Consider the following 22576-nt stretch of genomic DNA (forward strand, 5'->3'; position numbering starts at 1 on the left):
CTGCACAAACCCTCTTAACAGCAGCCAGTCCCCTACCATATCCAGTAACCCACATTTACCATGGTTAATCCAAATAGCCTACACACCCGTGAACACTACAGACAATTTCACAAGGCCAATGCAACTAACCTGCACATCTTTGGACTTAGCAAATAATTTATGACCAATGTAATGACCAAATAATTTATTTTAATGATGTGGATACAATATTAGCACGCATATCAAAGAGAACTCCCTCGCTTTTCCTTCAAATAGTGTAATGGAATCATCTATCCCCACATGAAAAGGTGGTTTAATGTTTTATCTGAAAAGTAGCACATCAGGAAGGCAATTCTTGCTCAGTGCAGAACTAAAGAGTTAGTCTAGACTTTTGTGCTCAACCCTCTGTACTGAGACTTGAGCACAAAATCTTCTGACTTTAAGGTGAGTGAGTCACAGCTGATAAAGATCTAGCAATGTCTGGAAAGGCAGACTTCATCTTGCGCAGTATTGGGAGATTTTGGCTATATTTTTCAAAATATATATCAACAGGTTACATATTACTATGAATGACAGATAGGCTATCAGGACTACAAGTTACTCATAGACCAACAGTGAATTATTGATTTACTCTTGGTTATGCAGGGAATTGGAATCTTATCATTTACAATTCTCTATCAGTGCAATGGTTTAAGCTTAGATAACTTGGTGTTAAAGTTCAATTCACCCTCTGAATCCCTCTTTACCTAGTCACAAGTGATCTGTTTCCCTGAACTTTACACCTTTAAAGCCAGTAGTGTTTAAAATCACAAAGATGCTCAGTTACAGGGACCTAAATTTCTAAGATAAATGCAAAAAATCTGGTCAGAATGATGCATGATTAATGCTGATTGAAGAAGAAGGATTTGCATTTTTTTTGCAACTTTCACCACAGGACATTCTAAAATCCTTTTCAGAAAAAATAGTAATCTTGAATTGTAGTCCCTGCCCCAAAGTTGGAAAATATCAGCCAATTTGCACTCAGTAAGTTCTCACAGATAGAATAAGTAAAAGACTAGATAATCTATTTTAGACATGTAAGTTATGAAATTAATATTGGCTAGGACAGTGAAACAGATTTGGTCTGATGAGAAAAGGTAATCAATATTAAACATTAACTCTCTTTCTCTGTATAGGTAGGACCTGGTGTGCTGAATATTTCTTACATTTTTTGCTTATATATCACTTGGAGAGCTTGCATACACTATTATTTTGAAATAGTGCCTTAGGGATCTTTTGTCACCATCTGAAAGGGGAGACCAGGGCCTGGGAGGGCAAATCTAACAGTGCAGCATGCCTTTCGCGCTGCAGTTGATGCATCAGCCTAGATTTGGGGATCTATTTTGTTGATGAGTGAAAATAAATCACAAACGAGTTATTAAGGCCAGCTTACTTGAATGTCTACATTCAGCGCGTAATTTTGATTGTAATTGCTAATTACTACAATGTTTGAATTTGCCTGGAGTGGTTAAACCTGTATGTTTAGCACACAAGTGTTGACTTAAAGCAATTTCTATGGAGCAGTATATGTCAGCACTTTGAACCCCTTTCTACTGAAGGATTTTGTTTATTAATTTGTGGATTTGGGCATCACTGGCTTAGCCAGCATTTATTGTCTATCTCTATTCTCTATTCACAAAATGGTGATAAGCTGCCTTCTTGAACACTAGCAGTCTTAGCAGTACCCGTACACTTGAACCGCCAATTAGGGAAAGATGACTTGGATACTGGCCCAACAACAGTGAAGGACCATTGACACAGTTCCCAAACAGAATGGTGTGTGGATTGATGGGAAATGTTCAAGTGGTGGTGCTCCAATGCATCGGCTGCCTTTGTTCTGTGAGGTGACAAAGGTAATGCGCTTGTAAGGTATTGTTGGAGGAGCCTTGATGAGTATACATTGCTGCCACTGTGCGCAGGAATGAATGGAGAAAGTGGTGAATAAGGTGCCAATCAGGCATTCACTTTTTCTTGGATAGTTCAGACCTTCTTGGTATTGTAGGAGCTGTACCAATTCAAACAAGAATATTCCATTACACCATTAAATTGTAGACGGTGAACATGGAGTCAGTTACTTGCAACAAAATTCTTAGCCTTTCACATAGACAGTTTATCTGGCTGGTCTAGTTCAGTTTCTCGTTAATGCTAACCTCAGGATGTTGATGGCAGGGGATTTAGTAGTGGTAATGCCATTGAATGTACAGGGCAACAATTAGATTCTTCCTTGTTGGGGATAGTCATTGTGTGACATGAATGTTAACTTGCCCGTTGTCAACCCAAGCCTGGATGTTGTCTAAGTCTTGTCGCACATGAACATGAGCTGTTTCAGTGCTGCATGAGGAATTGTGAATAGTATCCAACATTATGCAATCTTCAGTGAACATCCCCACTTCTGGCCTTATGATAGAGGGAAATTGAGTGACAATATGGCCGAAGATTATTGGGCCTATGACACTACCCAGAGGAATACTTGCAGTAGTTTCCTGGGACTGAGCTGATTGATCTCCAAAATCCACAATCACCTTCCTCTGTCCTAGGTATGTCTGCAGCCAATTACTTCTCATTGTTTCCAATTTTGCTTTGGTTCCTTGATGCCACACTCGGTCAAAAACTGCCTTGATGTCAAGAACAGTCACTCTTAGCTCATCTCTGGGGAATTCAACTTTTTGTCTATGTGTGGATGAAAGCTGTAATGAAGAAAGGAATGGGTGATCCTGGCAGAACCCAAACTGAGCATATTGAGCAGTTAAGTGCTGAGGATGTGCTGGATGATAGCACTGTTGATGAACCCTTCCATTACTTTGCTGAAAATTGATAGTAGACTGATCTTCTGGAAATTGGTTTAGATTTATCTTGCATTTTATGCACAGGACATACATTGGCAATCTTCCATTTTTCTGGGTTAATACCAGTATTGTAGATATACTGGAACAATATGGCTAGGGGCACAGCTAGTCTGCAGGACTATTGCTGAGAGTGTTGTTTGAGCCCATAGTCTTTTTAATATCCATTGACTCAGTCCTTTCTCTAACCCAGAAAGTTACTGGTAATTGAGTATGTTCCACACAGAGATTCATACATTCCAAGAAACTCAGGACATCGAGTGAAATGGAGATAGTGTGGGAAGATTACCTCGAGTTAGATGATCCAGAATGGTAGAGCAAGCCTAAATCTACCTTACATTTAAATATGGTGTGATTTTGAAATTTGAAGATGAAGGGTGTATAAAATTATGAAGGACATATTTCTCCTAACAGCTCAATAATCAAGGACACAGATTTAAAGTAATTGCAGATGGGAGTTGAGGGGATCATTTTTATCAAGGGCATGGTGCGCAGCAGACGTAGAAACAAGTAAGCTTAACAGTACTTAGGTATAAACTTGCAGTGTCTTACAGGCGAGAGTGGTGCAAATATGGATTAAGCTGCCAGAGGAAATGGTAGAGACAGGTAGAGTTACAAAATTATGTTGTAATTAGCCTGGGACAAACTTACCTTTTAATGTTTGCCTTAAAGGCTTATTTACGCAGGTTTCTTCCACTTCTGGATGACAGTGACTACATTGTAGTTATTTAGTCTATCCTTCCTTTTGATTTAAGCAATGCTACACTCGGGTGGTACGGTAGCTCAGTGGTTAGCGCTGCATCCTCACAACGCCAGACACCCAGGTTCAATTCCAGCCTCAGGTAACTGTCTGCGTGGGTTTCCTCCAGGTGCTCCAGTTTCCCCCCCACAGTCCAAAGCTGTGCAGGCCAGGTGGATCAGCTGTGCTAAATTGCCCGTAGTGTTCAGGGTTGTGTGGGATGCTTCAAGGGGCGGTGTGGTGTGGTTGGGCCGGCCGAAGGGCCTGTTTCCAAACTGTAGGGAATCTAATCTACACTTGAGCAATCCTGCAGTACAATCTGTGGCGTGAGGAGTGAACAGAGATGGTCTGAGCCTTTGCTGTTTCTTTTAGTTTGTTTCTGAGTCTGAGATGCATCTTGAGGGTTGCCCTTAATGAGGTTGATGAGGGGCACAGATCAGGTGACTAGGAAAAGATTTTTTTCCCTAGGGTGGGGAAGTTCAAAACTTGGGGCGGTATGTTTAAGGCGAGAGGAAAAAAAAAATTTAAAACGGACCTGAGAGACAAAGTCTTTTCACACAGAGGGTGCTTCGTATGCGGAAATGAACTGCCAGAGGAAGTGGTGACTACAGGTACAGCTACAACATTTAAGGTATTTGGGATATGAATAGGAAAGGTTTAGAGGGATGTGGGTCAAACGCACGCAAACGGAACTAGTTCAGTTTAGGAAACTTGGTCGGCATGGACGAGTTGGACCGAACAGTCTGTTTCTGTGCTGTGTATTATATGACTAAACACCGAGAACTGGATAGCCTTTGGTTGGCACGAACAGGGCAGGATAATGGCTCCCCGTATGCAGTGACATTTCTGTTGCTAACTCCTTCCACTTTAAAAGGTAATTGACACTGAACCCGATTTTGACTCAGTAAAACTCACACGCTGAGCTAAAATCGGACACACGAACGCTGTCGGATTTCGAGCAGCTTGTGGCCAGGATACCGTTGCCAGCGGGTATATTTTACCCGGAGCGGAGGCAGGGAATGCTGCTAGCGTTCTCCCACCTTGTCAAGGTTTCAGAAAGAGCCCAGCACCGCTCCCTTCCTCGCTTTTCCCCCTCGTTCTCTGCCATTGTTCGGCAGCGCGTCACGGGCACAGTGCGTCGTGCGTACGTGGGGGGGAGCTGTTGGGGCGTGCGCGGGTTGCGGCCGGTTTACGTGAAGGCCCGGAGATTGTAAGTGGAGAGACAAGAAGGTTCTCGGAACGGAGTGTGCCGGGCTCCCGGGTTCTGGAAGGGCTCGCGGTGACTGCGCAGCACCCGGCCCCGCCCCGCGCTGAGCCGCGAGCCTGCTGCAGCGAGCGCCTGGAGCCATGTGAGAGCGACAGTATGTGTGTCAGTTGTTTAGCAGGGCTGCTTACTTCTCGTTCACGGTCGAGCTTTGCTTCAGGGAGGACGGGGCTACAACCCTCTAGACACTAAAGCAGCCAGGTCCTTGTTTTTTTGTCTTCTCTCTTTCCAGAGGGTTTAATTCTGTTTGTCTGTTTGTATCGAGAAACCAACTAGACAGTTTATATCTTTACACGGAGGGTCAGAGAGGATTAAGATCGGGAGGTTATTTTGTATTTTTTTATCGTAAAGGCGGGCGGTTGGAGAAGGAGATAACGTTTAATGTTGTAGTTGTTTGGCTTGAAAGTGAGTATCACAGGTTTAAAGTCTCCTTCCAAAACGAGCGTGGCATCAAGTAAGGGTTGGGTTGGCACTGTCACTTGTTAGGTGCGGATGTTGTGAACGATATCAATTACCGATTGTTTCATTTGTATTCTCATCATTTTTGCCAGATCAGTAAGGAAACCAGCTTCTTCTTGGCCCAGTGGCTTCAGGCAGCTGATGCTCATCCCCGTCATATCTTTGAGTAACCGCCCAGCCGATCAGTCCATGACCTCTCAGCTGCCACTATAGTAACCGTCCAGCGTTCTCTAGCTGTGCTGTTCATTTCGGTCTTATTTCCACTTTTAGACACTGGGCCACAGCAGCATAGGTAAGGCTGTGTTTAATACTTATGTTGGAAAAAGGGTTCGGAAATTTTAGTTCTGCTTGATTTCTTCCCACCACCCCCACCCCCACCCCCAAACGTGGGCGTGGAAGTCATAAGCAAATGTATCAGACGTTATCCAAGCAACAGAAAAAGTAAGTTGCTTGTCTTTTGGCAGTTGTGATCAGAATGAATGAACGACGAGAACGAGATGTTTGGAAATAAAGTGCACCTTTACGCATGTAATCTACAAGATTTATAGCCCAGGATTCCCAAATGTAGATAATCTGCATTTAGCCTACAATCGCAAACTTAGTCTAGGACTAGCTTTTAATTTTTCCTATCTTAGCTCAAAGCCATTGTTTGTTTATTTTTGTTAAACAGATTAAAGGAAGTTGAAATGACGCAACTGGGCGTACAATACTTTAGTATCACTCCACCGATAGTAGGCTCGTTCGAAGTGCCTGTTGAAATGTAGTTTTCAAAAGTTGACATTTGACACTTTTTCCTGTTGAATGTGTTGAGATTAATTTTCTTTCAAATTACACTTGATAGTTCAATTTTTGTTCTTATCGTATGAAACTGTTAATTGGAAAAGCAACATTTTTGTTAAACTGAATCCTTAGTCCAAGTTGTATTTCCCTGATTTCTTTGCAGCATTGAGATATCATTACAATTTTTGTAAAATTAAAGTAAATGTATGCTGAATGGAATAGATAAGTACAGTAGTCCACATTTCGGATTTTTTTAGTACAGAAAAATTCAGTTAGAAATATTTGTATGTCTACAATTTAATCATTTTCTTTGTAGCAAAGCTTTCCAATATAAAACTGATTTCATAATTGCAATTTTGAAGTAACGTTGGCTTTTGGACTACACTTGTATTACTGTCCATGATTGCACCTCAGTTTTTTATTGATATGTACTATGTTATACTATGCTTTCAAATATAGGATACAGCTTTTTAAAATTAATTGTAAATAATACAGATTAATAGTACAGTATAACATTTCAGCTATCTTGCATGATAAGTCTCCAGTCAGATCTCAATCTGGCATGAGCATGCAGTGGCTCAAGTGAGAGACTCTGGATATGTTTCGGTTCCCCTCTGAGGGAAGTATAATCTAGTGCAGTGTCAGTTCAAAAAGTGTTCAGGCAATTGAATTTTGATGCTTTTGTAATATAAAAAAAGTGTTTTGGAAAAAGCAAAGGCTTGCACTTGCCCTCAAAATAAATGTTTCTGTTGAAGTTGCAAAGCTTATTCCTGGTAGCTGGTGTGCAATTTAGAGTATAAGCCTAGCATTGCTAGCTGTAAATCCCACTCCAGAAATGGAACATAACTGCAGATTTAGTATGGCTGAATATTGTGCACGTACCACACTTTCATATAGGTTTTTGTGATAAAGGTATCCAGCTTTCGACTGATTCAGTTTTGTACAGTTTATTTCATTAGTTACATTTTGAACTTGGTTGAATTGTTCACTATCACCTTGACAACTACGGTCCTTAACTGCTTTGCTCCCTAGATATTTCTCAGACTTCATTGCAAGCTATGCAGTTGCCTAGTTCTGCTTCATAGTATTTAGCATTGAAAGGTGATAATGTCATAAGATTCAGCAATTACAATTGTTCAAAAACATAATCTCCCTCTTTTGTTCTTTTGGCCAGTTTTCTTGTATGATGGCTACCAATACTTTTCTTTGGGGTTCCTTTAGCTCCCTATCACCAGTATTTCTGAATGATGATCTGAAAAGTTATAACAAATTTAGGACTTTAGTACAAATTAAGTGACCATGAGAAATGTCAATACCACTTTTATGATATTGTGTAGAACATACAATTTGTAATTTTTTTTTCTTTTGTTTTTCAATTTGTGCAATAAGCTATCATTGTTTCTGCAGGGCTCAGTCGAGGCATGGCAATGAACACAAAGGAAATACAACATGGTAGTTGGGTTTTCGTGAAAGGCACGATCCGATTTCTTTTTATGGTTGTCAACAACCTGGTTGCAATTCCATCTTATGTTTTGTATCTCGTAGTTCTTCAGCCATTGAAACTGATTAATAGTAAGTTGTTCTGGCACATTGAAGGAATAATGTTCAAATGGCTGCTGGCTATGGTTTCTTCATGGGGCTGGACAGCAGGCTATACAGGTAAGAATTTAAGAGCAGGTGATATAGATTTTAGCATTGCTAAATGATGTACAGTTTGCAGTGTTTATAGTATTTGCATGCATGTGTTAATTTTGTTTTAGAAATCAATAAACTGTTATCAAATGTTTGTTTTTCTGCTTCTCAAGCACTAGATCCATAGATATTCTGTTGTGATTAATGTTGGTTGGTAACCTAATCCAACAATTTCAGTCTCGCACACATAATTGTACAGTAATAATATTTACATAAGTCTTGCCCAACAACACTGCCTTTTAATGTTTTTATATTCCTCTCTCTTTGTAGACAATGTTAAATTCCAGTATTTAATTGGAATCACATTTCTGACTGAATAGAAGAACTTGTGGAAAATTGTATGATCTCAACAGCAAACAGACAGTCATTGGCTTTTTTAAAAAAAACTTTTGTAAACAGACCCGTTTCAAAGAATAATTGAGGAGACCTATACTTGCTCTTAGTTGGTGCTCACAAACACTAGTTTACATCCTTTTATCCTTGGGGTTTGATGGTGTCAGATTAGCTCAAATTGAGAGCACTGTTACCTCTAAGTCAAAGGTTTTTGGGTTCAAATCCAAAAGGGTTGAGCCTAAAAAATCAGATCTAACCCTCCTGTGGAGTGCTGACTGAGTGCTGTGTCATTGGAGGAGCAGTCTTTCAGCTGAAGTGTTAAACCCAGTCCTCATCTTCCTACTCAGTCAGGTGTAACAACCTCTTGAAACTATATTGAAGAGTATGGGAGTTATCCCTGGAATAAAATTTTTTAAAAAGTGTTGGAGAAATTAAGCAGGTCTGGCAGCGTCTGTTGAGAGACAAACAGAATTAGCATCGGGTCCTAATTTAAAATAGTCAAGAGCCTCAACATTAGCTCTGTTTCTTTCTCCACAGATGCTGCATAATCTGTGATTTTTTTTCCATAGAGTTCTGGAAAATATTTAACCATCTCCAACATCACATTGTGGTCATCATCACAGTGATATTTGTGGGAGTTTGCTGTTTGTAAATTGGCTGCCGTGTTTTCTCATTTCAGCAGTGACTGTACTGAAAATAATTAGTTTGCTGTAAAGGATTTTGAAACATCTGGTGGTCGTGAAAACCTTTCTTGTTTTATTCATTTCAGAATTATTGAATATGCTTGTATTAAATAAACAGACATGAGTATAAAATGTCCATTCAAAATGGAGTTTTTTGATCATACTTTGAGTCATCCTGTGCTCACCATCATTGTTTCTTTGCTGTACCGTTGGACGTTTTATTGTGTTAAAAACTCGGCAAGTTGCTGTTGTTCATGCTGTTTGTTAGAATTGGGATTTGAGAAAAGTACAGAATTCTGTGGCATAATGCACTACTGAGAATTCCTGACCTTGAGGTTTTGTTGAGCGATTCTATCCTCTTTTGTCTTTTCATTGTACTTTTGTGATGCACGTCTCCATTGGCAAGTGTCTTAAACCCAGGATTCCTGATCTCATACAAGACATATTATATAACAATATATTTGTGGGATGATCCTGCATGACCTACTAGTTCCCCATTGGAGGGGAGTTGGTGCTAAATATTTCAAAATATTTTTATCATTATATTATGCTGAGAGCTGAAGATTCAGATGATTTGCCCAGCAGCACATTGGGTCCTGAAGTAAAATATCTAACAACAATAAATAGATACACTTAACATAAATCTGTACTTCGTAAAGAATGCATGCGGAGATATTCCGTGCTTCGGTTATGCAATGGAAATGAAAAATGTGGAAGACCTTCAAAGTCTGTGAAACTCATGATTTCCTTTGCCACCAAAGTACAGTTGAGACCATCTCTTAAAGGCTGCTTCTGCCTCTACCACCCTCTTACCCAAAGAGCTAATTCTCATCTTCTGAGCTTTGAATGCTCATATCCCACCATGCTACCCACCCCTCCCTCTAGCAAACTGTTGTCATTCTTGAGGCCCATCTGTGCTCCTTTTGGCTGTGTTTTGTCTAGATTGCTGACCTCCCAACAAAGTAATTGATACTCTTTCTATCAAAATCTTCATTGTCTACCTCAACCTTTGATTGTCTGTCCTTTTCAAGCTACTACCTTGTTTCAGTCTCCCTTTCTTCATCCATCTCAGCACAAGGATCAAATGTGTTGTGACCTAATCAATGTTTATTTCTCCCTCAACTTTCTTGAAATCCGTGCAGTCAGATTTCATCCCTCCCGTAGCAGAAAGAGGCTAAGCAATGACCGATTAGTTCCAACTTTACTTGAACAGAATGTTTCGACCAGTGGGTTTTTCCTTTGCGTACGTCATATCCTCAAATCCCTTGGAAATCTGTCCTTGGTTCTCTCTCTGCTTTTGGATTTTGTCATTTAATGACATCATTTGCAGAAATTGAATTATTAGACACTTGACAGTACAGATTTTGAATTCTCCTGAAAAATGAGATGTTGCTGAAGCTTTTCACTTTGTGTTCATCAAGATAAAAGCAAGAATACCAAATTTGAAACTAGTACAACAACTTATACTACAAGAGAGAAGAGAAAATGCTAATTATTTAGCAACTTGACTGACTGCCTCATTTGAAGAATCGAACACTCTGTCACCAAAAAACACCTCCTCTACCCTTATGATGGAGGGAAGGTTGGGGGCTTGTGCGGCAGTATAGTGTCTCTACCTCTCAAATGGAAGGCCTGGACTCAAGATCCATCAGTTCCAGAGATAAGTTAATATTTTAGGGGGTCTTGTGGTGCAGTGGCAATGTCCCTACCTTTCTTGATTAGACGGAGCCTAGCCTAAAAATAACTTTGGAGTGATGTCTTGCAGCTGGGATGATTGGTCTCCATCAGCCATAATTTTCCTGAGTTATGTTTCATTCGAACCATTGTAAGGTTTTGCTCTGATTTCAGTGCCCTTATTGAACTGAATTTTTGTCTGCACCTCCAACCTAATGTTTACTTATGTCACTATGAAGCATCGTAGGCCTAGGACGTTATTGTTGGTTTAAAAGCATTGAATAAATACGAGCAATTAATGATACAAGGCACGTTTCCAAAGATGGACAAATTGTTCTGAGTCACTTGACAACTTTCTAGTGATCATTTCATAGGCCATTAATTTTGGACACATACCAGCACTTTGTTTCGAATAGGATGTAAGGGAGAAAAAAGAAGAGAATTTTGAAATGAAGGAACAGCACGCCTGAGATCAATACTGAGAGCTGCTTAATGTTTTTAAGCAACATTTAAACTTTAAGATATTATTGGAGAAATTGTCCCTGTTCATGCCAAGCCATTTCAGACGTTAACTACCTGAGCATTGTTTCACATATCGTTGAGCATATTGTGACTTGATGTTGGTCTAATCCAGTAGCTAGCTGTTGTTTGCTGAATACGATCCAATATTACAATTCACCACAATGTTTTATTCGTGGACTTGAGGGGGGTACAATGTAGACTTTTAAATTAAATTACAAGCAACGTATAATTGCAATAGTAATTGGTATTATGTAGTTATGTAGTTAAGTTGTTAATTATGAACATTGGATGTGGTCTTGTGCAGATTTGCTACAATATATCCTTTTCAGGATTTCTCAGATTTTATTCTTGCATGGTAAACTACTGCTGGGGGCAGCACTCTCCTTTGTTTCCATGGCATTGCTGTGCGAGTGCTGGCTGGCAATATTCCATGATGTCCTGGTAAATATGATATGTGCACTTCCTGTTTGTCTCCCATGTTAATGGTACCTTTTATTAACTGTGATTGGCAAAAGCCCATAAATTCTTGGCCTTTGCACGGAGCACCTGTCAACATGAACAGAATATCTATTTTAAAAAATATCAAAAGAATAACAATGCAACACAAGTTATATTAACTTGTTATATCATTTTTACATGTCAGCCCTAATCAGAGTCAAAGTCTGATAGTAATAGAAGCAATGAGTCCTCTGAATTGAAGTGGTTCAGCTGAAAGACTGTATCACAGCCATGGAATTTCTATTTTCTAGTTTGTGAAACAGGATCACACACTCATAATTCCCAAGCAGCATCATTGGAAAGAGAAACAGTTGTATTTTGAGTTGAACATGACTTAAATTGTCACGTTTTATTTCCTGGAATTCCATACTGACTCTCGATTTCCTCACCAAGTTTATTTAGATATTTGATTAGTGCCTCCTTAAGTTTCTGTTCTAGACATGCGCACAACAGATGTCAGACTCTCTGGGTCTTTGGTTTCCTTGATTGTCCTTGAACTTTTTAAAAATAATTCATTTTATCTTTTATCTAATTTCCAATCATCAGGTACTGCTCCCATTTCTAACAATTTCCCAATAATAGTGGTATGCCCATAACTAGTTTCGTGGATTGCCTGTAGGATGTACAACTTGGCCTGGTGCCTTGTTTCCCTTTACTACCTAATGTTGAATTTCAGACTCCTTAGTCCTTTCTCAGTTACCCTGGAAATGCAACCACTTTGTTGGATGCCTGTGTTCACAAAGTAACATCAATTTTAATATATTTTCTGTCGCAACATTATTTCCTTCCTGATATCTGTGTAGCTGTGCTTAGCTGTTTGCTGAGAATATATATTTGACAGTTTATTACTTCCTGCCATTTCAAACTCCTTTCTCAGTTTCTTTTCTGATGTTAAATTTCTTAACACTCTGTATTATGTTTTTCTGTTTGACTCTATCCATTGTGCAACTTGTGACTTGAACTTTTAGAAAGTTTTCTTCTCCCTGCATTTTTCAAAGATAACTTTTATTGTTTACCATCTAGCTCGCTGTTTTCTGTTAATGAACTTTCCAACAGCAAATATGAATTTTTTTCCCCCCATGATTGTATATTGTATTCTTTATTGTTGGTTAAAGCACATCCTTGATGAGAATTTGTTACTAATTATTGCTACTTGAGGCCGTAGATAACGTAGAGCCGACACTGGGGGCTTTATATGCCTCAGGGCAAAATGAAATTGAAACCCAGTCAGGATGGCTTTTTTGTAATGGACTAATTTTTTGTCATTGTTTTTGGGTGAGGATGCATCTCCAATTCCAAGTCATAGGTTATTGAGTCAGAATATGTCATTTATATTACCTAGAGCTGATAACTGTGTGTGTGTGTGTGTGTGTGTCTGTCTGTGTGTTTTCAACAATTTCATTTTCAAAATGTAACTGCACTAGTATTCTGTGGATGTCAGATTATCTAATATTGAGAAATTAGCTACGAGAGAGAGAATTTTAATGTCCGTTGTTTAGGAATATTTTAAAAGTACCTAGAGCTGTGCTGTGAACAGTATCACAAAGAATTTCATGCAAATTACAGTGTTGAAATAGACTATCTGGCTCAAATAGTCCAAACCAGTAGTTATGCACTACATATGCCTGTTTCTCGCCAAGCTGAAGCATCAGTCATTCTTAAATCACTGAAGTCAGGAATCAGCACAGGAGAAACAAGTTGATAAATTATGATGTCTGAAGGATTTTTGGCATTGGTGGAATTTGAGTAAAGTGCACAATTATTGATAATACACATTTCATATTGCATTTTGTATTGTGACCAATTACCTGTAACTTCAGTTGACAGGTCCAAACTGTATGATTGGTAATTCCAATCCCTACCGTGTGGAAACAAGCCCTTTGGTCCAAAAGTCCACACCGACCCTCACAGCATCTCGCCCAGACCCATTCCCCTATAACCCACCTAATCCACACAACCCTGTACACTACGAACAATTTAGCATCGCCAATCCATCTAGCCTGCACATCTTTGGCCTGTGGGAGGAAACTGGAGCACCCGGAGGAAACCCACGCAATCGTGTGGAGAACGTGCAAACTCTACAGAGACAGTTGCACGAGGCTGGAATTGAACCTGGGTCCCTAATGCTGTGAGGCGGCAGTGTTAACCACCGAGCCACTGTGCTGCCCCACCTTTATTTTAAAAAATAAAGAATGCAGCATCAAGACATTTTGACAGTTGTGCGAAGCATGGACTAGAAGTATTTGACACCAGTTAGTTTTTCGCATCCTACTAATCAAAGGGAATTGAAATTGCTACAAAACACTTGTACTGGTCTGATGCAGTGCATGAGATAACTGGAAATGTCAGATTGGAAAATGGATGTCCCAAATCCATTTGTAGACCTGGTGTAAAAACCAAAAGAACTGTAGATACAGTAGATCAAAAACAAAAACAGAAGTTGCTAGAAAAGCTCAGTAGGTCTGGCAGCATCTGTGAAGAAAACAATCACAGTTAACATTTTGGGTCCGGTGACCCTTCATTAGGGTTCCGAGTGTCACTGGACGCGAAACAGTAACTCTTTTTTTTCCACAGGTGCTGCCAGACCTGCTGAACTCTTCCAGCAACTTCTGTTTTGGTTGTAGACCTGATGTCCTTATGTATGTATTGTTTAAGAAGCATAACTACTGTGCCAGGTCAACATAGTACTCTTTAAAACTGACATCTGCAGAACAAAATCCAGCTATCAAATACACCACCTCACAGCAGAAATTCACGCTCAATTCCCATAGTATATGAGAAACTTATGATATATAGTACATATTCAGTGAAGGAATGGGAATTGGGGATGAATTTCTGCTGTAAGTAGGTGTATTTGATAGTTGGATTTCACTCGGCATTTTAAAGCATTCTGAAGTCTCTGCTTCATCCCCACCTCTGGTTAAGACGACTTTTATGCTTTTGTCTAAAACTTGAGGGCAATTTAAGCTTCTCTTGGCACCCAAATGAGCTCAAATTTTAAAGTTTTTGGGAAGATTTGTGGCTTAGATTGTGGATAAGACTTGCTCGCTGATCTGGGATGTTTGATTGTAGGCTTTACATCACCCTCCTAGGTAACATCGTCAGTGTGCCTTCGGTGAACCGATGGCTTTCTGTCCTGCTTGTTATTTGTATGCCTCAGTTTGCTGGGGTGGTTGGTATCAGTTCTGGCTGAGAAACGGATTACAACAACCCTGAAGAAATTGCACAACTCTGGACTTATCAGCAAGACAGACTACCAAAAATGAATCCAGAGGGAACCAACATACCCCGTTTCTCTGGACTGCCTAAGGTGCACAAGCCAGAGGTCCCCCTCAGACCCATTGTCTCACTACTAGACACACCAACATATAGACTAACCAAAGAACTACAATGGAAACTGAAATACTTAATTGACAACACTACCCACTCCATCCACTCCTCCCAAGGATTCCTTCACATCATCAAGGACACCAGAATAGAAGAGGATGAGAAAATAATATCCTTCAACATAACAGCACTATTTACGTCCATAGACATCGACCTAGCCAAAGAGACAATTGTCATACTGCTGGAGGAATCAGGAAGGCGGGCACCCCATGACACCAACAGCATCAACAAGGACAGCACCCTGAAACTGCTAGATCTGTGCCTCTCAACCCACTTCACCTTCAATCATTTATTCAAACTAATATCAGAACTAATCGCAGAAGTGGTAATGCAAATGTTAGAACAGACAGCGCTCCTCACTATAGAACCCAAACTTTGGGTCAGGTATGTAGATGATACCTTAGTGATTGTCAAACGCACAAGCCTAGAATCCTGCCAATACATAAACAGCATCCTCATCGGAATAAAATTCACAAAAGAAGAGACGACACTAACTGACTGTCCTTCCTAGACATAATGGTGGAATGTAAGAACAGTGGGGAGCTCCAGACTACTGCTTACAGCAAGACCACGCAGATGGACCAGATTCTTAATTACACCAGCAACCACCCCATGACCAAAAACTGAGCTACATCAGGGCCTTGTTCAAATGAGCCACAACACGCAGCAGCAGCCTGAAATTGCGCAAAGCAGAACAGGAGTACTTGCATGGAGTTTTTAAAAGGAATCGATACCCATGTAGCACAATCTGCCATCACCTCTGCAACAGACCACAACAAGAAGACACAACACCAGTCACCTTTACCATACATCAGGGATGACCTCTAGACTACTGAGAGCCCTGGGTATCTGGGTAGCCCTCCAACCAAAAGCCACCCTGCAATAGCTACTGACTAACATAAAGGATCCCATACTGACAACCACTAAAACTAACATAATATGTAAAATAGCATGCAAAGATTGAGAAAGATTACATAGGCCAAACTGGAAGAAAACTGGCAAGAAAGATACATGGATACCAACTGGCCACGAAGAGATGAGACCAATTCTCACTGGTCTTAAATAGCGTGGACAAAGAAAGACACAAAATGGACTGACTGGGACAACACATCCATAATAGCACAAGCCAAACAGAGAGAAGCCAGGGAATTCCTGGAGGCCTGGCATTCCAACCAGAACTCCATCAACAAATACATGGAACTGGACTCAATATAGGTACCACAGAAAAACAGAATCAGAAGTGATGCCATCCATCTAAGAAAACCGAGGCATATAAGTACCAAACAGGACACTTCACCAGAGGTGCGCTGCCAGTGTTACCTAGCAGGGTGACAAAATGTTTGTGACCAAACCCACCGGCTTGGCGAGCATGTCTATAACCTTGTACTGAGGCCCAGCTTAATCTGAAGCAAGTTAGATTATTGTGGTTAGATTCCAATAGGAGAGTTATAATGGACCTGATTACTTTTGACTGTGTGGAAAATGCACATATGAATGTTGGGTTAGTAAGATTGGGTTTGACTGTGATCTGATCTGTCCTGTAAGCTTGCAGGCATTTGCTGTTCATGTGAAAAAGGATTGCTTCAGCGAGGTTAGGACAGAAATTTCTGTCTTCGTATGGAACTTTATGGCATTGCAGTGAAGCATCTGTTTCATAAAGTCTCAATCACTTTGAAATGCAGGGACTGTCTTAGGCAAACTGCTGTTATTTTTCTCAGATATTTTCAAATTAACCTATTCACAAAAGTTATTATATACCTCTGGTACAGGGAGGGCTTGAGCCTGGGATTTCTGGCTCAGAGTTAGGGGCACAATCATTGCTCCATGAAAGCCATACTTTCTTATAACAAAGCCTCATTAGCATTAACCTGGTGGATGACCTTTTTTTGTAGCTGAGGGAGAAATAATGGCAAGACATTAGATGGACTTATTGGCCCTCTTCCAGCAGTGCCTTAAGGTATCCAGGTGAATAAGTGGAACATCTCATCTAATTGACTCAACCAAAACTATCTTTTTAAGTAATAGTGAGGCTTAAATGTGCAATTGTTGTGCTCTACAACTGAGCCATCAGAATGTGATTGTCAAAGTGCAGCTGCAGTAGAACTGAAATTTTAAATGCATGTGGGAGTAAACAAAGAGTAAGTTGGATAGCTTCCTGTCTGTGGTGACATCAGTGTTTGTTTCTAACTCCTCTTTTGTTTTGTTCTAATTTTTGGTTATGGCCTTGACCAGCACCTCAAATGTAATTTTTAATGTTTGGATTCCTAACATTGTGGACACTAATAACTGAGTTATTTCGCTAGCTGGTCTTGTTGACCAGCAAATATCCAGTTGCCACCACTGGAGATTCATTGAAACCAAATTTAGATATCTGAAATGCTCACAGTATGACTACGTTACTGCTATTTTTTGGGCTGTTAATGTTATAATATTTTATCTATCTCAACTTTTCTTTCCTCAGGTGTACTGTGTATTTCGTATTGTGATGAGGAAACTTGGGATTAAAAAGTTTTGCAGTTCACTTAAAGTACACAAAACATATTAGATTTTGCTCTGGTGTGTTGATACCAAGAAACTAAATATATCTATTCTCAAGACTGTCTAACTGTAATCAGCTAACAATGAGCAGCATTAAAAATCACAGTAAAGGAGTTGCAAGGTGGTGTTTTTATCTCACTTTGTGCCTACATGGCGAAGGAAAGCATCCAGCAACCAGGGGCAGCTATGAAAATCACTTCAGTCGGAGTGCGTTTCTGCAGACCTATGACACAAAACCTTGTTAGTTGTACTGCAGTGTGAAAGAACTAAGGGAAGACAAATTGAAAACTCTTGGACGATTTGAAGTGTGCATTAAATATCTTTAAATTAGTGCTATTTTACCTTTTTTTTGAGGAAAGCTGTCTAAAATTCTCGAAGTACTCATTTCTTCATTGTGATGGTGTATTCTGATATATTTTCCTCTATATTTGAGCGGTGTATTTTCTTACCTTTTTTTGTGAACAGGACGGAAACATTTTCTTGACACCTGCTAAGAGAGATGTCAATTATTTCTCTTTTTTGATTTCAAGGCCATCAGATTACATCTATTCGGTTGGTCTCCTGCTTTGCATGGAGCTTTTTGCTGTATTTTGTAATGCACTTTAAATTGTGACTCAAGTAATGTAACTGCAAGGACCTTGATCATTTTCTGTATTTCTTGAGTCTGACAAGATGGTTTCAGCAAGGCTAACTACACTTTGCTTCTTTGATAAGGATTAGTTATTTAACTGTGCCATAGTTTTCAACATGGTTACGATTTCTTTTTGCCACTGCCTGCTTGAATAGCATTCCACACTGGTCTCTCTGTGTAATGTGAGATACAGTATGGCAGGTCTGTAAGAAATATACTCGGGAGCAGCACCATACGCCAGTGAAAACCAAAGGTGAAACATTTGTAACAGATGTTGTACTGAACTGGCTTGTTACAAGTATGTATTGTATTGCTAACTTTTTATGACAGTTTAAAAACACAGTAGCATAGGTTGGGTAAAATAATGTAGTTGTGTGTAGTACATTAAAGGTCGGGATTAACCTGACATATCACAATTCCTTTTATTCGTAGTTTGACATTTCTCTTAGCAAATTCTGTTGCTGTTGTAAATAGAACTCGAGTATTCTCAGCAAAAGAACTTAATTGTTATAGTGCATTTAATATAGCTAAACTTACAAAGACACTTAAAAGCAATAGTTAAAGAAATTGCACCGAACCATGGAATAATGTAAAGGGACAGCTGACCAAAAGTTGATCAAAGCAGTAAGATGGCACTGGCTGCTGTGCGATGTGACCAAGTATAAACAACTGCAAGGCCCTTTTAAGTGTGTTAATGATGGATGCATTTTAACAGTTAGATGGTTGAGATCTGATTCCTGTTCCAAAAAGATTGGTTAATAAAAAAAATCCCTGAAAATTAACCACTTTGGGCAGAATCTTAATGCCTTGAAATATAAGATGATAAGATAAGACCATAAGACAAAGGAGTGGAAGTAAGGCCATGCAGCCCATCGAGTCCACTAGTCCACTTCACCATTTAAATCATGGCTGATGGGCATTTCAACTCCACTTCCCTGCACTCTCCCCGTCGCCCTAGATTCCTTTGTGAGATCAAGAATTTATCGATCTCTGCCTCGAAGCCATCTAACGTCCCAGCCTCCACTGCAGTCCGTGGCAGTGAATTCCACAGGCCCACCACTCTCTGGCTGAAGAAATGTCTCCTCATTTCCGTTTTAAATTTACCCCCTCCCATGGGTCCTAGTCTCCCCGCCTAATGGAAACAGCTTCCCAGCATCCACTCTTTCTAAGCCATGCATTATCTTGTAAGTTTCTATTAGATCTCTCCTCAACCTTCTAAACTCTAATGAATACAATCCCAGGATCCTTGGCCATTCATCGTACGTTAAACCTAGCATGCCAGGGATCATCTGTGTGAATTTCCGCTGGACATGCTCCAGTGCCAGTATGTCCTTCCTGAGTTGTGGGGCCCAAAATTGGACTCAGTATTCTAAATGGGGCATAACTAGAACTTTATAAAGTCTCAGAAGCACATGACTGCTTTTATATTCCAATCCTCTTGAGATAAACGACGACATTACATTTGCTTTCTTAATCACGGACTCGACCTGCAAGTTAATCTTTAGAAAATCCTGGACCAACACTCCTGGATCCCTTTTATACTTCTGCTTTATGAATTTTCTCACCGTTTAGAAAATAGTCCATTCCTTTTAATGTTTTTTCCAAAGTGCAAAACCTCACATTTGCTCACATTGAATTTCATGAGCCATTTCCTCGACTACTCTCCTAAACTGTCTAAATCTTTCTGCAGCCTCCCCACCTCCTCACTACTACCTGCCTGTCCACCTATCTTTGTATCATCGGCAAACTTCGCCAGAATGCCCCCCGTCCCTTCATCCAGATCATTAATGTATAAAGTGAACAGCTGCGGCCCCAACACCGAACCCTGTGGGACTCCACTTGTCACCGATTGCCATTCCGAAAAAGAGCCTTTTATCCTAACTCTCTGCCTTCTGTCAGACAGCCAGTTCTCAATCCAAGCCAGTAGCTCACCTCGAACACCATGGGCCCTCACCTTGCTCAAAAAAGATGTTGGAGCAGGAGTAGGCCATCAGCCCATCAATTCTGCTCTGCTATTCAATGAGATTGTGGTTGATCTGCTATTCCTTATCTCCACTTTCCTGCCTTTTCCATGTCAACATGGGCGATAGTGAGAAATCTGCAAGTCTGGGAGGGTTGCATGAGAAGTTCAGTTCCGTATGCTGTGAGCAACCAACATGAGATAGCTTTGGCAAATAGGGTTAGGGAGAATCCAGAGAGATTCTATGAATAAATTAAGAAGAAAATAGAGACCCTTACAGATCAATAAAGCTAACTATGTGTGGAGCCCCAGGAAATGGGTAAGATGCTAAACAAATATTTTGCAATGGTATTTACTGTGGAGAAGGATATGGAAGCGAGAGAACTTGAATGAATGAATGAATAAATATATAGTGATATCCTGAAAAGCCTCTGTATTATAGAGGAAGTGGTGCTGGATGCGTTAAATTGCATAAAGCTTAATTCATCACCAGGGCCTGATCGGGGTACCCTAGAACTTCATGGTAAGCTAGGGAAGTGATTATTATGGCCCTTGCTGAGATATAAATATCATTAATAGCTACGGGCGACGTGCTGGAAGACTGGGGGGTGGCTAATGTGTATTATTTAAGAAACGTTGAAAGGAAAACCCACAGAACTATAGACTAGTGAGTCTGATGTCTGTGTTGTGTAAGTTGGAGAGGTTTCTGTGGGACAGGATTTACAAACATTTGGAAAGATAAGGACTGCTTTCCCATGCTTTTTCTCCTTAATTATTCTTAAGGAGAAAAAGCATGGGAAAGCAGTCCTTATCTTTCCAAATGTTTGTAAATCCTGTCCCACAGAAACCTCTCCAACTTACACAACACAGACATCAGACTCACTAGTCTATAGTTCTGTGGGTTTTCCTTTCAACGTTTCTTAAATAATACACATTAGCCACCCCCCAGTCTTCCAGCACGTCGCCCGTAGCTATTAATGATATTTATATCTCAGCAAGGGCCATAATAATCACTTCCCTAGCTTACCATGAAGTTCTAGGGTACCCCGATCAGGCCCTGGTGATGAATTAAGCTTTATGCAATTTAACACATCCAGCACCACTTCCTCTATAATACAGAGGCTTTTCAGGATATCACTATATATTTATTCATTCATTCATTCAAGTTCTCTCGCTTCCATATCCTTCTTCACAGTAAATACCATTGCAAAATATTTGTTTAGCATCTTACCCATTTCCTGGGGCTCCACACATAGTTAGCTTTATTGATCTGTAAGGGTCTCTATTTTCTTCTTAATTTATTCATAGAATCTCTCTGGATTCTCCCTAACCCTATTTGCCAAAGCTATCTCATGTTGGTTGCTCACAGCATACGGAACTGAACTTCTCATGCAACCCTCCCAGACTTGCAGATTTCTCATGCTTTGTGCATGGGAAATTATGACTCACTAACTTGATTGAGTTTTTGAAGAGTTGATAAAGAAGGTTGAAGGCAGAGCAGTACATGTTGTCTGTATGGACTTCAGCAAGGCATTCGACAAAGTTCTTCATGGTAGACTGTTTAGCAAGGTTAGATCATGTGGAATCCAGGGGGAGTTAGCCATTTGAATACAAAATTATTTTGAAGGTAGGAGACAGAGGGTGGGGGTGGGAAGTTGTTTCTCAGATCTGTGGCCAGTAGGGGGCCGGAAGAATTAGTGCTTTTTGTCATTTATATAAATGATTTGGATGTGAATATGGAGGAATGGTTAGTAAATGGTGGAGTAGTGTAGTGAACAATGAGGAAGGTTGCCTTGGAATACAATGGGCCCTAGTTCAAAAGAGCCAATTGGCCAATGATGGCAGATGGAGTTTAATTGAGATGAATGTGAGGTGCTGCATTTTGGAAAGGCAAATCAAGGCAGCACTTGTACACTTCATTGTCAGGTCCTGGGGAGTGTTGGTGAACAAAGCGATTTTGAGGTATAGGTTCATAGTTCCTTGAATGTAGAGTCTCAGGTAGATAAGATAGCGAAGAGGGTGTTTGGTATGCTTGCCTCTTTTGAACAGTGCATTGAGTATAACTGTTGGGAGGTCGTGTTGTAAGTTTACAAGACATTGCCTAGGTCACTTTTTGAATGCTGCATTCAATTCTGGTCCCCCTGTTCTAGGAAAAAAGTTTAAACTTGAAAGGGTTCAGAGAAGATTTACAAGGATGTTGCTAGGGTGGGAGGTTTTAAGCTCTCCAGAGAGATTGAATAGGCTGGGGCTATTTCACCTGGAGCATTGGAGGCGGAGGGGTGACCTTGATAGAAGTTTATAAAATCATGAGGGGCGTGGATAGGGTGAATAGCCAAGGTCTTTTTATCAGGGTATGGGAATGTGAAACTAGAGGACATAGTTTTAAGGTGAAAGGGGAAAGATTTAAAAGGGACCTACGGGACAACTTTTCATGCACAGGATGGTACACGTATAGAATAAGCTGCCAGCGGAACTGGTGGAAGCAGTTACAGTTACAACATTGAAAAGGCATCGGGATGGGTACATGAATAGGAAAGATTTGGAGGAATATAGAC

At 40.2% G+C, this 22576-nt stretch overlaps 1 protein-coding gene across 8 annotated transcripts in view; it reads left to right on the forward strand.

Annotated features, from left to right (window-relative positions):
• The first annotated feature begins 3930 nt into the window (after positions 1-3930).
• The window catches only part of lpgat1 (lysophosphatidylglycerol acyltransferase 1), a 116376-nt gene continuing 97730 nt past the window's right edge, over positions 3931-22576 (forward strand). Inside the window, exons 1-3 of one of the 8 annotated variants that reach the window (XM_048536251.2) lie at positions 3931-4231; positions 5416-5615; positions 7511-7762. In XM_048536251.2, coding sequence (XP_048392208.1) covers positions 7525-7762 — 238 coding nt within the window. In that variant the 5' untranslated portion in view covers positions 3931-4231; positions 5416-5615; positions 7511-7524. Of the gene's footprint in view, positions 4232-4269; positions 4475-4790; positions 5066-5105; positions 5270-5415; positions 5616-7510; positions 7763-22576 lie in introns of those variants that run through there. The other 7 variants (XM_048536254.2, XM_048536255.2, XM_048536248.2 and 4 more) reach the window with 7 other exon arrangements.

This window comes from Stegostoma tigrinum, chromosome 9 (assembly GCF_030684315.1).
Source record: "Stegostoma tigrinum isolate sSteTig4 chromosome 9, sSteTig4.hap1, whole genome shotgun sequence".
Taxonomy (NCBI): domain Eukaryota; kingdom Metazoa; phylum Chordata; class Chondrichthyes; order Orectolobiformes; family Stegostomatidae; genus Stegostoma; species Stegostoma tigrinum.